This window comes from Saccostrea cucullata, unplaced genomic scaffold, assembly GCF_032062105.1.
Source record: "Saccostrea cucullata isolate Sc308-1 unplaced genomic scaffold, CSIRO_AGI_Scuc_v1 ctg157, whole genome shotgun sequence".
NCBI classification, from domain to species: Eukaryota; Metazoa; Mollusca; class Bivalvia; order Ostreida; family Ostreidae; genus Saccostrea; species Saccostrea cuccullata.
The window spans coordinates 134,422-149,348 of NW_026918429.1; the positions used below are offsets into that span (position 1 = coordinate 134,422).

Below are 14,927 nucleotides of genomic sequence, written 5' to 3' on the forward strand. Positions count from 1 at the left end.
TATTGAAATCAGATTAAAACTGTAGGAGGAGTAGCATTTTGAATGATTTTCACAAATTTTTCTATTTTTAGTAACAACGGCAACACCGTTCATCGAAATCAAAAAGCGATACACAGAATTATGTACCTTAGTGTAGTCTACTTGTGTGCCAAGTTATATTGAAATCTGACCAAAACTGTAGGAGGAGTAGCATTTTGAATGATTTTCACAAAAAATTCTATTTTTAGTAACAACGGCAACACCGTTCATCGAAATCAAAAAGCGATACATAGAATTATGTATCTTAGTGTAGTCTACTTGTGTGCCAAGTTATATTGAAATCAGACCAAAACTGTAGGAGGAGTAGCATTTTGAAAAATTGTTTACAGACGGACAGACAGACAGACAGACGGACGGACGCATAACTATCACATAAGCTCTTCTGGTCTCTGACCAGTAGAGCTAAAAAACCGTAATAATCTCAACCCTTTAATCTATCATGCGGGTTGATCAAGCCAAAATTAAATTTATTATTACCAGGGATGTCAACAAATATTTGAATATTCATTCGATGAGTTGATATTTGACTGTAAATATATATATGATTCGACGAATTTTCGGTTTTAAAGTATGCAGTCATTTATTAGAGAGAAAAATGAGAAAAGTTTTATTTGAAATTGAATCAAGTTCGTACCGTTGACCAGGGATAAGATTTGATTTTAAAAAAATAAATAAAAGAAACTCCTGTCGGATTACTCTTAAAGTGTGAAGAGTGTAATAATTGTTGAATAAATTATTCTTTGAACAGTTAATTAGTGGCATAACAGTGCCAAGTACTTACAATCAGTTTGTATTGTTGTAAGGACAGTTTCACACAAAACACGTGGATCACTTGTTTATGTATACATCATTAAAATAATTATCAGGATATAAATTAGCTTAAATTAATTGATTTGATTTTTCTCCAGTAGATAATTATTAAACATGGTATAAATTTGTAGGAGTACTTAGTGTAGACTTTGGTATGACGATCAATTAATCTGGTACATACGAAAGCATCTTGTGAATACTATCCATTATTAAAAAAAAAATAACAACTTAATGTAGTAAAAACAGCATTCACTTTTATTTCTGCATACAAGAACTCATCGTCTCAAGCCAGGGTCCGGAGTCCGCATATGTAGCTCTCTCCAGAATGGGAGGGGATCGAACACTTTGACCGTGGTTTGCGACGATGACAAGAACTGAGTGGAATGGAAACGCAGCTTACTGAGGTTGATACCTCTTTATTATTTTTCTACCATGGTATGGTAGATGACGGTCAATATGATGTGATTTTTGCCATTGAATTTTTGGATTTTTTAACAAGGTAAGTCAAGTCATCAATTTTCTTGATTACTACTTATGGCCCTTTCTTTCTGGTAGATAATTTGTATCTCCCTTTTTCTTTGTAGTGTCATGGAGCCAAACAGTTAGTCCTTCTTTGTAACGTTTTTTTTTTAGATTTAACATCGTACTGTTTCTTTTGGTATATTGCACTTGGCTTAAATTTTCTCTCCCGAGATCATATATTTGACAAAGCTTCTTTTCAGTTTTGTGATGTAATTTTCTTCATATGAACATTTGTTACTTCCAGGTACAGGTTGTCTTAAAACAGCTCTCATAGGAATGGTTATCTCCCTTCCCAGCATCATGGCATTTGGTGTCTGTCCAGTACTAGACTGTACAGAGGCTCGGTAAGCCATAACAACTTGGGGCAAAACTGGTCCCATTGATCTTGGTTCTTAATTATTACAGTATATAGAAAGCATGTCACCTAATGTTCGGTTAAATCTTTCTACATTCCCGTTTGATTGAGGGTGATAACTACATGTAGTTGTTTGAGTCTTGTCAATTTGCAACAGATCATACATTTCTTGAAAAACATTGGATTCAGTGTTCCGACCCTGATCGGAATGGATTTTTAATGGAGTGCCGAAACGAAAAATAAAAGTATCTACAAAAGCCTTTGCGACAGTATTTGCTTCTTGATTAGGAAAAGCTACAGCTTCCGTCCATTTTGAAAAAAAAATCCAGTCAATCATAACTAGTTGCTTGGACCCTTAGTTTCACGCAGTCAATATATAAGCGAGGTAAAACCGGATACTATGGGCAAACGACAGGTTACGCATGCGCGAGAATGTTAGAGAGTTCGCCCCTTAGGCAACTTGCCCGTAGAATAATTCGAATATTAAAATGTAACATTCATTGGCAAATCGCGCTTTTAAATCCGACTATCGTCTTTATTTATTCATTGGAGGATCCGAATTTCTCTCTTAAACATATACTTTTATATACAAACTAATATTGATTCTATGGCACAGCAGTTTAAAAAGTAGGAAGAACTTGCAGTACATAGATACAAGTAACTTAACAACTTGAATAAACAAGCAAATTCAAAGAATTGTGGTCGCCCGCTTTCGGTGTCTTTGGAGGTGAGATGTCATTTTTTTATGACATATTGTCTCAAATATGAACGCCCTATCATATGTAATCTAGAAATTATCACTGAAGTAGGATTTTTTTTTTTGAAAAATAAGGTCAATCGTGAAGGTCAGGGTCAATGGGTCACAAATCATAGCATAAAAAGATAAAAACCAAGGTCAAGGTCAAAGGGTCGAAGTTCTTTGTAACCTATGAAAGGTCTTCTCACAAGGATTACATATGTGAAGTATGAAAGCCCTATCCCTTTCTGTTCAAAAGTTATGGCCAAGTTTAAAGTTTTTCACAAGTACAAAAATCTCCAAGGTCAAGGTTAATAGGTCAAGGTTGTTGGTATCCAGTGAAAGGCCTTGCCACAACAAATATATGTGAAAGTCCTATAGTCTACTGTTCAAAAGTTATGGCCAAGGTCATCGTTTTTAAAAAGGTCAAACTCCAAAGTCAAGGTCAAAGGGTCAATGTTCTCGATATCCATTGAAAGGTCGTGTCACAAGGATTACATATGTGAAGTATAACAGCCCTCGTTTTAACCCTTTAAAAGTTATGGTCAAGGTTTGTTTTTAGAAGTAGGTCAAACTCCAAATTCAAGGTCATAGGGTCAAAGTTTTTGGTATCCTATAAAAGATCTTTTCACAAGGATAACATATATGAAGTATGAAAGCCCTAACCTTAACTGTTCAAAGATTATGGCCAAGGTTAAAGTTTTTTGTATAAGTACGGAAATCTCCAAGGTCAAAAGGTCAAACTTGTTGGTATCCAATGGAAGGCCTTGCCACAAAAAATACATATGTGAAATATAAATGCCCTAGTCCTTACCGTTCAAAAGTTATGGCTAAAGTAAAAGTTAGTAAAAGTGGGACAAAATCCAAGGTCAAGGTCGAAAGGTCAAATTTGGTGGTACCCAAAGAAAGGTCTTTTCACAAGGGATAAACATGTGAATTATGAAAGCCATAGCTACTCTCAATCAAAAGTTATGGGCAAGGTTAAAGTTTTTGTGACGGACAGACTGACAGACGAATGAGATTTAATGTCCCCTCGCATTCGCGAAAGCGGGGGACAAAAACGTCATTCAACGACTAGTAAGCTAGAACAATTTTCAACGGCATTAGTTTTGTGCATCAATGCTCGCAAAATAATCTGATATTTCAGCAATCCAAATGCTGTTTGATAGAGGTCTGTAGCAGCGGTTTTAAGGGGGGGGGGGGGGGGCTCCGACAACAAAAATTCTGCGTACTACAGAGCTATGCTACACGTGTACCATCAGATTTATTTTTCCCATATTTCTTCCGTATAAATCTAGAACGGGTGTCAAGCCCCAGCCATTATGGGTTACATGTATCAAAATACTTAAAAAGCCCGATTTTTTAAACTTACAAAACTAAAGGCTAATCGGAGATAAAATTTAACAATTTTGCTTTGAGACTACAATCAGTCATAAGTAGGCAGATCATTGTAGAAAATGTGAACAAACCTATGTGAATATTCACTATACCTACAAATTTTCTTAAAGTGAATTTCGGTTAGAAACACATGCATATGGTCCTCGTATTGCAGTCCTTTTTTTCTTGAAGGATAGTAACTTGTATGTATTTATTTCCTTGTTTGGTTACAGAACCAAGAATATATACAGCCACTCTCTCCATTGGTTTCCTACATGATAAGATCCCAGTTTGGCATGGTTTTTCATCTTCGATTGTTTGCGGGATGCGCAGTGGTCACAAGAATAGCAATCATCATGAACATAGTCTTTCACAGAATGCCTTGTTTTATTCTTTCTAGTCTTTTCTCAACCTCAAGATGTCCCGCAGAAGATGCATCGTGATAATGGTGAAGTACGTGTTTTTGCAGTCATTCTGAAACAACAAGTTGGTCTGTAGAGGAGATACTGTCATCATCTTCCCATCTACGATATCTAACATTATCCGTAACTTATCCCAGTGACGCCACAAGGTCTTCAAAACTTCAGACTGGTTAGAAATAGATTTCCAGGGGGGTCTGTCACCATCTTCCATGGCTATTAAAATTGGACCTATATTGTAATCCTCTAGCTGTTTTTGCCTAAGAGTGTTTGGCTTCCACCCTTTTAATAGAAATTGAACCTCCCAAAAATCTGTATATGGATACTGTGAAATCACTTATTTTCGTGGGGGTTTAATTTTCGTTGTTTTCGAGGTATGAAGAGACCCACGAATTTATATCCACCACGAAATGTCAATTTTCATGTGCACAACTACTACAAAGTTCTTCATCCACGAAATCAAATCCCCACGAACCAACATTTTTTCCTCAAACCACGAAAATTTGACCCCACGAAAATATGTGATTTTACAGTAGTTTCTTTTTAGCTCTACTGGTCAAAGACCAGAAGAGCTTATGCGATAGTAATGCGTCCGACGTCCGTCCGTCTGTCTGTCTTTAAACAGTTTTTCAAAATTGTTTAAAGACAGACAAAATGCTACTCCTCCTACAGTTTTTGATCTGATTTTAGTATAACTTGGCACACACAAGTAGACTACACTAAGATACATAATTATCGGTTTTTGATTTGGATGAACGGTGTTGCCATGGTTGCTACAATAGAAATTTCTTTGAAATTCTTTCAAAATGCTACTCCTCCTACAGTTTTGGTCTGATTTCAATATAACTTGGCACACAAGTAGACTACACAAAGATACATAATTCTACAAATAGGTTTTTGACTTCAATGAACATTATCGCCTTGGTTAATAACAAGAGGCCCATAGGCCTTATAGGTCACCTGAGCATCATGCAACAACTTTTCAACGATTGAATTTGGTTTATGTTTTAAACTAGATGTCATGGCATTCACAACTTTGAAAGAGGCACCATTGCTTATCATAACTATACACTTAGCATGCTTACTTTGGTTACTTAATACCCATAGACAGACTAGGGGAACAAAAAAATCTATTTTCAGTAGTGCCACTACCACACATGAACCCCTGACTCTTCACAATTTTGGAAAAGGCACCCTTACTTATCAAGGAGCGGATTTCAATCAATTAATTCATTTTCAGTATATAAGTAGAGCCCCCCCCCCCCATGGTACCCTTGACCCAGGGGCCTTGAAATTCACAATTCAGGCAGAATGGCCGTTGCTCATCATAGTTATGTTGGTAGTTCATCTGCTTCATACCAAGGAGCAGAGAAGAAGATTTTCAAAGAATTTCTGCATTTTCTCTATATAACCAACAGAGACCCACCCTAACACCAGAACCCCTGAGCCATGAAATTCAAAAAATGGGAAGAAGCATCCTTCCTCATCATAACTATGTACTTAGTTAGTTTATTTAATATCCAGGAGCAGAGAAGAAGATTTTCAAAGATGTAGTGTATTTTCACTATATAATCAATAGAGCCCCGCCCTAACACCAGAACCCCTGACCCTGGGGCCATAAAATTCACAATTTTGAAAGAGGCATTCTTCCTCATCATAACTATGTACTTAGTTAGTTTAATACCCAGGAGCAGAGCAGAAGATTTTTAAAGAAATAATGCATTTTCACTATATAATCAATAGATACCCGCCCTAACACCACAACCCCTGACCCTTGGGCCATAAATTAACAATTTTGGAAGAGGCATTCTTCCTCATCATAACTATATACTTAGTTTGTTTAATACGCAGGAGCAGAGAAGAAGATTTTTAAAGAAATAATGCATTTTCACTATATAATCAATAGAGCACCCACTAACACTTGAACCCCTGAACCTAAAATTCACAATTTTTAAAGAGGCATTCTTCCTCATCATAACTATATACTTAGTTTGTTTAATACCCTGGAGCATAGAAGAAGATTCTCAAAAAATTTCTGCATTTTCTCTATATAATCATTATAGAGCCCCGCCCTTACACCTGAACCCCTGACCCTGGGGCCATAAAATTCAACATTTTGGAAGAGGAATTCTTCCTCATCATAACTTTATACTTAGTTTGTTTAATACCCAGGAGCAGAGAAGAAGATTTTTAAAGAAATAATGCATTTTCACTATATAATCAATAAATCCCCGCCCTTATACCAGAACCCCTGACCCTGGGGCCATAAATTAACAATTTTGGAAAAGGCATTCTTCCTCATCATAACTATATACTTAGTTTGTTTAATACCCAGGAGCAGAGAAGAAGTTTTTTAAAGAAATAATGCATTTTCACTATATAATCAATAGAGCACTCACTAACACCTGAACCCCTGACCCTGGGGCCATAAAATTCACAATTTTGAAAGAGGCATTCTTCCTCATCATAACTATATACTTAGTTAGTTTGTTTAATACCCAGGAGCAGAGAAGAAGATTCTCAAGAAATTTCTGCATTTTCTCTAAATAATCATTATAGAGCCCCGCCCTAACACCTGAACCCCTGACACTGGGGCCATAAAATTCAACATTTTGGAAGAGGAATTCTTCCTCATCATAACTATATACTTAGTTAGTTAGTTTAAAACCCAGGAGCAGAGAAGATTTTTAAAGAAATAATGCATTTTCACCTAACACCAGAACCCCTGAGCCTGGGGTCATAAAATTCACAATTTTAGAAGAGGCATTCTTCCTCATCATAACTATATACTTTTTAGTTTGTTTGATACCCAGGAGCAGAGAAGAAGATTTTCAAAGAATTTCTGCATTTTCTCTATATAATCATAATAGAGCCCCGCCCTAATACCTGAATCCCCTATCCTGGGGCCATAAAATTCACAATTTTGGAAGAGGCATACTTTTTCATCATAACTATGTACCTAGTTAGTTTATTTAAAACCCAATAAATCCCCGCCCTTATACCAGAACCCCTGACCCTGGGGCCATAAATTAACAATTTTGGAAAAGGCATTCTTCCTCATCATAACTATATACTTAGTTTGTTTAATACCCAGGAGCAGAGAAGAAGTTTTTTAAAGAAATAATGCATTTTCACTATATAATCAATAGAGCACTCACTAACACCTGAACCCCTGACCCTGGGGCCATAAAATTCACAATTTTGAAAGAGGCATTCTTCCTCATCATAACTATATACTTAGTTAGTTTGTTTAATACCCAGGAGCAGAGAAGAAGATTCTCAAGAAATTTCTGCATTTTCTCTAAATAATCATTATAGAGCCCCGCCCTAACACCTGAACCCCTGACACTGGGGCCATAAAATTCAACATTTTGGAAGAGGAATTCTTCTTCATCATAACTATGTGCTTAGTTAGTTTAGTTTAAAACCCAGGAGCAGAGAAGATTTTTAAAGAAATAATGCATTTTCACCTAACACCAGAACCCCTGAGCCTGGGGTCATAAAATTCACAATTTTAGAAGAGGCATTCTTCCTCATCATAACTATATACTTTTTAGTTTGTTTGATACCCAGGAGCAGAGAAGAAGATTTTCAAAGAATTTCTGCATTTTCTCTATATAATCATAATAGAGCCCCGCCCTAATACCTGAATCCCCTATCCTGGGGCCATAAAATTCACAATTTTGGAAGAGGCATACTTTTTCATCATAACTATGTACCTAGTTAGTTTATTTAAAACCCAGGAGCAGAGAAGGAGATTTTTAAAGAAATAGTGCATTTGCACTATATAATCAATAGAGCCACGCCATAGCACTAGAACCTCTGGCCCTGGGGCCATGTATTTCACAATTTTGGTAGAGGACTCAATGGTCATTACATTTCATGCTAACAGTTTGACTGCTTGATGTCCAGGAGTAAAGAAGATTTTTAAAGATTGCATTAATTTTAGTGGTTTTTGCCCCAACCCTCAGGCCCTAGGGGGGCAGGGACCATGAAATTCACAATTTTTGTTTCCCTTAACCTATAAATGCTTTATGCCAAAATTTGGTGGAAATCAGTTGAGTAGTTGCAGAGAAGAAGCTAAAAATGTTTAAATGTTAACACATGACGCACGACGACGGACGAAAACAGATAGCAATAGGTCACCTGAGTTTACTCAGGTGACCTAAAAATAGAAATTTCTGTTAAATGCTCTCAAAATGCTACTCCAACTACAGTTTTAGTCTGATTTTAATTTAATGTGGTATGCAAGTAGACTACACTAAGAACATAAGAGACTTAATCAGGATCATCATTCTATTTATTGCAGTGGTAAAGTTTCAATTCCCAACTTTTCTCTGTAGTCCTTGGTAGAAGTACTATCCAGTAGAGCTTCAGTCTCGACAGATACTTCTTGTTGTTTTCCCCTAGTAGAATTTCTGACAGTATCATCTGTTAATTGTTCAAGTAGTATTTCTTGTTCCTGTTCATTGTCCTGCCTGACACAAACTTTGCAGGGGTTCCTTGAACTGGCGTCAGCATTCGTATGTTTTCTACCAGGTCTGTGGGTGACTGTTAGATCATAGTTCTCAAGTTCTTGCAACCACCTAGCCTTTTGTCCTGTGGGATTCTTTAGATTCCTTACCCAACTCACAGCAGAGTTGTCAGTGCGGATAAGCACTTTTTGACCATACAAGTAAGAATGGAAATGTTTCAGGGCATTGACAACAGTAAGGGCGAAACGATTACACGTGTAAACGGCGACGTTTCGATTAAATGCTCTAAACGTTTACGAATTGAGTAAACGTTTACACGAAGGTCATAATCAATGTCTACCAGAAATAAAATTTGACACAAACAAGTTGTTTTATTTTATATTTACCAAAGAAAACACAGTCTGTCTGTTACAAATTTACTTACGAACAATTGTTTTCTGTTTTAATCGATACCGGAAACAATATTTCACAAAACTATTTAAAACCCAATGCGGTCTAACGTTTTTAATTCCGATTTCCCAGTAGCGAAAACTAGCAGTATATTATTTTATTTTTCCAAGCATATGTTTTAAAATAAATAACATTTAATGCTGCGTTTTATTGCTAAGAAAATACAAATTGTCATGCTTATAACGGTAAATTGTTGAATATAGAGCTTTAAAATATTGAACGTAAACCGGATCCATCATTGTTATCGTGTAATTTTTTTTATTAGTATATCAAAGTTGTTGACGCCAGAAAATTAAAAAAAAATGACTGATGAAGGTCAAAAAAGGAGTGAGGTATGGAAATATTTTACTGTTATTGAAAATAATGGTAAAAAGAAGGTTAAATGCAATCTTTGTGCCATTGAACTGTCTTATGCAGGGGGAAGCACAGGCACTATGATGAACCACATTAAATTCAAGCATAAATCGACTAACTTAAGCAAACCAGTCGCCCAGCAGTTAAAACAAGCACCGATAACTGCTTTCAGATCTCCTCTTCTATCAGTCACAAGAGAGAAATATCAGAAAATTACACAAAAACTAGCATTAATGTGTGCACGTGATCTACGACCATTGAGTATTGTAGAGGGGAGAGGGTTTCAGGAATTCTGCACAGAGCTGAATCCGCAATTTAAAGTTCCATCCCGCACAACCGTTTCAAATTATGTCACTCTCCAATACAATGATGCTGTTCAAAATTTAAAAGACGTCATTAAAAACCAAATTGCTGTTGCGTTTACGTCTGATCACTGGACTAGTCTGGCGACAGAAGGTTACATAACAATGACGGCTCATTTTGTTGATGACCAATGGAACTATCGTAACTCGGTTCTAGCTACAAGAAAAGTTACAGAGCGACACACAGGAGAAAATACGGCAAATGAAATCCGTTCAATTTCAAATGAGTTTGGAGTTAACAACACACAGATATGTGCTATAGTGACGGATAATGCTTCGAATATGGTGTCCTGTGTTGAGCATCTTCGGTGGGAACACATTCGATGCTTTGCTCACACATTGCAGTTAGCAATTCGCGGTGGGTTCGATAATGCGAGTTCTCTATCGAAAACAATTGCTGCAACAAAGAAACTTGTTTCTCATTTTAGAAAATCGGTTATTGCTACTAACGAATTGCATGTTCGACAGAAACAAATGTCCCTCCCTGAGAACAATTTGATCATTGACTGTCCTACGCGTTGGAATAGTACATTTGATATGTTTGAGCGTCTGCAGGAGCAACGTATGGCTGTGTATGCTGTTCTGCATGATAAAAAAGTTACCAAAGAAAATGACGCCAGAATTCTCGACTTAAGTGATGGACAGTGGTTAATTTTGGAAGGAATGATAACAGTGCTGCGGCCATTTTATATGGCGACAAGAGTGATGTGCAGCGAGGAGTACCCAAATGTAAGTGGTGTATATCCAATACTTTACAGCCTACTCAACAAACACCTAACTTCCACGGACTCGGATTGCGTTGCCGTGGCCTCATTTAAGAGACACGTAAAGTCTGATTTGGAAAGCAGATTTTCAATTGGTTCTGAAGTTGAAAGCGTTCCGATGCTTTGCTCATTCTTGGATCCACGGTACAAATCCCTCCCCTTTTTGTCTGAGGAGAAGAGAACTGTTGTGCAGGAAGCAATCAAATCCTATTTTCAGCGTGACACAACTGATATTCTACCCAATGAACCAGCTGCTGAAAAATCCTGTTCGGATTTACAGAATAATTCACAAGAATATGAACCAACGACCAAGCGTGGGCGTATTAATCAGGATGATATGTCGTACTTGCTTGGAGAATACTATGAAACTGATTGTGAAATTGTTGCCCCGGCAACAATTGAAGATGAAATCAAGTTATATGTGTCGGAAAAAATTGTAAATAGGAAATCCAACCCTTTTATTTGGTGGAAGAAAAATACTGAAACCTACAAGAAGCTATCTATGTTAGCCCGGAAATTACTCTGCATTCCTGCGACCTCGGTTTCCTCAGAGCGCGTATTTTCTACCGCCGGGGGCACAGTTACCAAGCTGCGAGCATCGCTTGACTCGGACTCGGTCGACAAGCTTGTTTTCTTGAATAAGCAGTTGAAACAAGAGGAAAAAATTGCAATTGCAGTAGCTCAGGAAACTTTATCATCTACTCCCGGTCCCGAGATTATTCAGGTGAAACAGGAACCAAAGTCCCCTCCTCGGCCAAATCAAGAAACACCCGAAACAGGAATGCCTTCACTGCCAACACTCCCCATATTTGATGACTGACAGTTTTAACTTTGAACTTTCGCGATGATTGATGTTACTATTGCAAGTTTGTTCAATTATTTTGTATGTGGTTTGACTTTTGAGTTTTGAAAAGTAAAATTTAATTGAGTTTGATTAAATAAATAAATACGTTTTCACAAGTCTTTCAAGTGTTTTGCTACAATCAGCAGATCGTGGTATACTTAATTCGGGATTAAAAGGTCTGTCTTTGCAGGTTTGATTTTACAATGCTCTTTTTGTATCCGGTATGTAGCCAAGCAAACCACTAATGCAATGTTACGTGACGGTGTATAAATGTATTAGTTTAATGGGCTTCATACCCTTCTGCTCTAAAAAAAGGTACATAAATAGTAATAACAACACATACTTAAATGAAAGTGAAAAAATGGTTTATTAAGAAAGTGTTTCAGTGGTAAATAGCCATAAAAATTCAACACAAAAAATTCTTCCGTTTAAACGGTGCCGTTTCGATTACTGCTGTTCGTTTAAACGTTTACAAAATTCAGTAAACGTTTCACCCTTAGACAACAGCTAATAATTCTTTTCTGGTTGTGCAATAGGATTGTTCATACTTATTCGTACAGCTTTAGTCATGTAGGCAAGACGTGTTCTCCATCATCTTGCAGTTGAGATAGAACATCACCTGTTGCACGGTCATAGTGATTTTTAGGGAAAGAATTCCAAGACATATCACAATTGCAAGAAAGCATTCATTTTGCAAAGCACAAAGCATGAAATTCTGGATATGATTTAAAGATGTTTTTTATAGAAGAAAAATATTGCAAAATGTTTTTCTTTAGATAAAATGTTCTTGCAGAATTAAAAAAAAACACAGTATTGAATCTAGGGCTCGGTACCTTATGATCGTAATTTTTGAAATGTTGAGAGTATCTTTAATGTAGGTGGATGTGAGCAGAGGATCTCCAGAGCCATCTTTATGGAAAAGTTAAGAAACTAAACAAGGAGAGACGTGTTTGATTCAGACTAGGAAGAAGAATTTATGTTTCTCTATGTTTGCATATTTCCTTAAGAAAGACATCTGAGAATTGGAGAAGGGGATGAACTGGCCCAATCTAAAGAATGAAATGTGTCGTTATTTACACTGGTTCCAAGAATTTTGTTAACTTTTTCTTCCGTGGCACTCCTGTCCATCATAAAATTTGAATTCTTTTTTTTCATTTGACCTTTATTACAACTAACAGAATTATTTAGAATTTCGTTGGTGAAATCGACAAACGTGGAGCTTTTGGAATCGGCTGCTTCTTTTAAACCCAATGTGAGCTCTTTTTCAGTGGTTGATACTTCCACACCGTAAAAGTGTCTTCCATTTTTTTTTTGTTGTATCTCGATGCAACATTAAATTTGACTGCTGCTCTATATCCTCTGCAACTTGAGCACGTCTCAAAATACCAAGTTCACTCGTCATATTTGAAATTGTACTTTACTAAAGGAAAAGAAAAAATTTGAACATCTACTAAAGGGAGGACTTCTTGAATAAATTGCTTTACGAGTAAACTCAGGTGACCTATTGCTGTTTGTTTTCGTCCGTCGTCGTGCGTTAACATTTTAACATTTTCAGCTTCTTCTCTGCAACCACTCAAATTCAACCAAATTTAGCATAAAGCATCTGTGGATGATGGTAAAGAAAAATTGTGAATTTCATGGTCCCTGCCCATTTCGGGCCTGAGGGATGCGGCCAAACCACAAAAATTAATGCAATCTTTAAAAATCTTCTACTTTACTCCTGGACAACAAGCAGTCAAACTGTTTGCATGACTGTATTTAGCATTAAGTCCTCTACTAAAATTGTGGAATTCATGGCCCTGGGGGTCAGGGGTTCTAGTGCTAGGGCGGTGATAAATAGATTATATAGTGAAAATGCATTATTTCTCTGAATATCTTCTCTGCTCCTGTGCATTAAATAAACTAAATAAATACATAACTGTGTTGAATGAGGCTGCCTCTTCCAAAATTATTAATTTCATGGCCCAAGGGTCAGGGGTATTTAGGTGCTAGGGCGGGGCTATATAGATTATATAGTGAAAATGCATTATTTTTTGAAAATCTTCTTCTTTGCTCCTGGGTGTTTAATAAACAAACCAAATACATAGTTATGTTGAATAAGGCTGCCTCTTCCAAAATTTTGAATTTCATGGCCCGGGGGGCAGGGATTCCGGTGTTGGGGCGGAGCTCTATTAATTATATTGTAAAAATGCATAAATTCTTTAAAAATCTTCTCTGCTTTTTGGTATTAAACAAACTAACCAAGTACATAGTTATGTTGAATAAGAGTGCCTCTTCAAAATTGTAAATTTCATGGCCTCAGGGTCAGGGGTTCATGGGTTAGGGTGGGACTCTATTAATTATATAGTGAAAATACATTCTTTTAAAATCTTCTCTACTCCTGAGTATTAAACCAATGAATTATGTACAAAGTTATGATGAGAAAGGATGCCTCTTCCAGATTTGTGAATTTCAGGGCCCCAGGGTCAGGGGTTTTGGTGTTGGGTGATGCTCCAATGATTATATAGTTAAAATGCATGAATTCTTCGAAAAACTTTTTTCTTTGCTCTTGGTATTATGCTAATGTTCTAAGTACATATTAATGATGATGAAAGGTGCCTCTTCCAAACTGATTAATTTCAGGGCCCCTGGGTCAGGGTATTGGGGGTGGGGGGTTACATAGTCTGAAAATAAATTTTTGCTTTGAAATCTGCCTTTTGGTATTAATCAACCATTTCTGATGAAATAAAGTTTATGATAAATTTCCAGGATTTTGAAATATGTGCCCGCAGGGTCAGTGTTTCCTGTGGGGTGGAGTGTACAACTGGTTATAAAGTGAAAATGCATTTTTCTTAGTTACTCTGATCTACCTCTAGGCATTAAGTAACCAAAGTAAGCAAGCTAAGTGTATAAAGTTAAGATAAGCAATAACGCCTCTTTCAAAATTTTGAATTTTATGGCCTTTGAATTAAAACAAACCAATTCAGTTGTTGGAAAGTGTTACTTAATACTCAGGTGACCTATAAGGCCCATGGGCCTCTTGTTTGGTTTTATCATTTTTTGAGTTTATAAAGGAGATTTGATCCTGCAAAGTTTCTACATTTTTTGTGATATATGAAAGAAACGTTATTCCTATATATATTTTCTTAGAACCATTCTTAGGTAAGCTTGGACTTTCAGTAAGGCGTGATATATTCTCGGCGCTACGTAAGTAGCGTCTGTCAAAAGGCGAATAGATTCTCACTGGTTAAGAAATTAATAAAATCAGGAACTTTTAATTGTTGTTGACAACGATGAGACGACTTAAGGTCCACATCTTTGCCGGACGAGACAATGTTATTTGTAATTCGATAAACTAATTGGCATTTATTTTTCAACAGTGAGGGAAAGCTGTGTAAATTTCAGAACTAATGTACTGTTGAGAATGCCACGCCTTACTGA

The 14,927-nt window shown here is 36.6% G+C and overlaps 1 protein-coding gene across 1 annotated transcript; it reads left to right on the forward strand.

Moving 5' to 3' along the window:
- Window positions 1-1,232: 1,232 nt before the first annotated feature.
- On the forward strand, window positions 1,233-11,483 carry LOC134265522 (E3 SUMO-protein ligase ZBED1-like). The gene is made up of 5 exons (XM_062747745.1): window positions 1,233-1,348; window positions 1,434-1,450; window positions 1,616-1,692; window positions 3,305-3,336; window positions 9,509-11,483. The coding sequence occupies exons 1-5, from the start codon at window positions 1,233-1,235 to the stop codon at window positions 11,481-11,483; spliced, it is 2,217 nt and encodes a 738-aa protein (XP_062603729.1).
- The last annotated feature ends 3,444 nt before the right edge of the window (window positions 11,484-14,927 follow it).

Excerpts from the sequence above, each read along its gene's own strand:
- LOC134265522 (XM_062747745.1), top strand. The coding sequence starts at position 1,233 with ATGGAAACGCAGCTTACTGAGGTTGATACCTCTTTATTATTTTTCTAC. Across the intron at positions 1,693-3,304 it reads TGGCATTTGGTGTCTGTCCA|TTAGTAAAAGTGGGACAAAA; the intron begins GTACTAGACTGT and ends CTAAAGTAAAAG. Across the intron at positions 3,337-9,508 it reads GGACAAAATCCAAGGTCAAG|GAGTGAGGTATGGAAATATT; the intron begins GTCGAAAGGTCA and ends AGGTCAAAAAAG.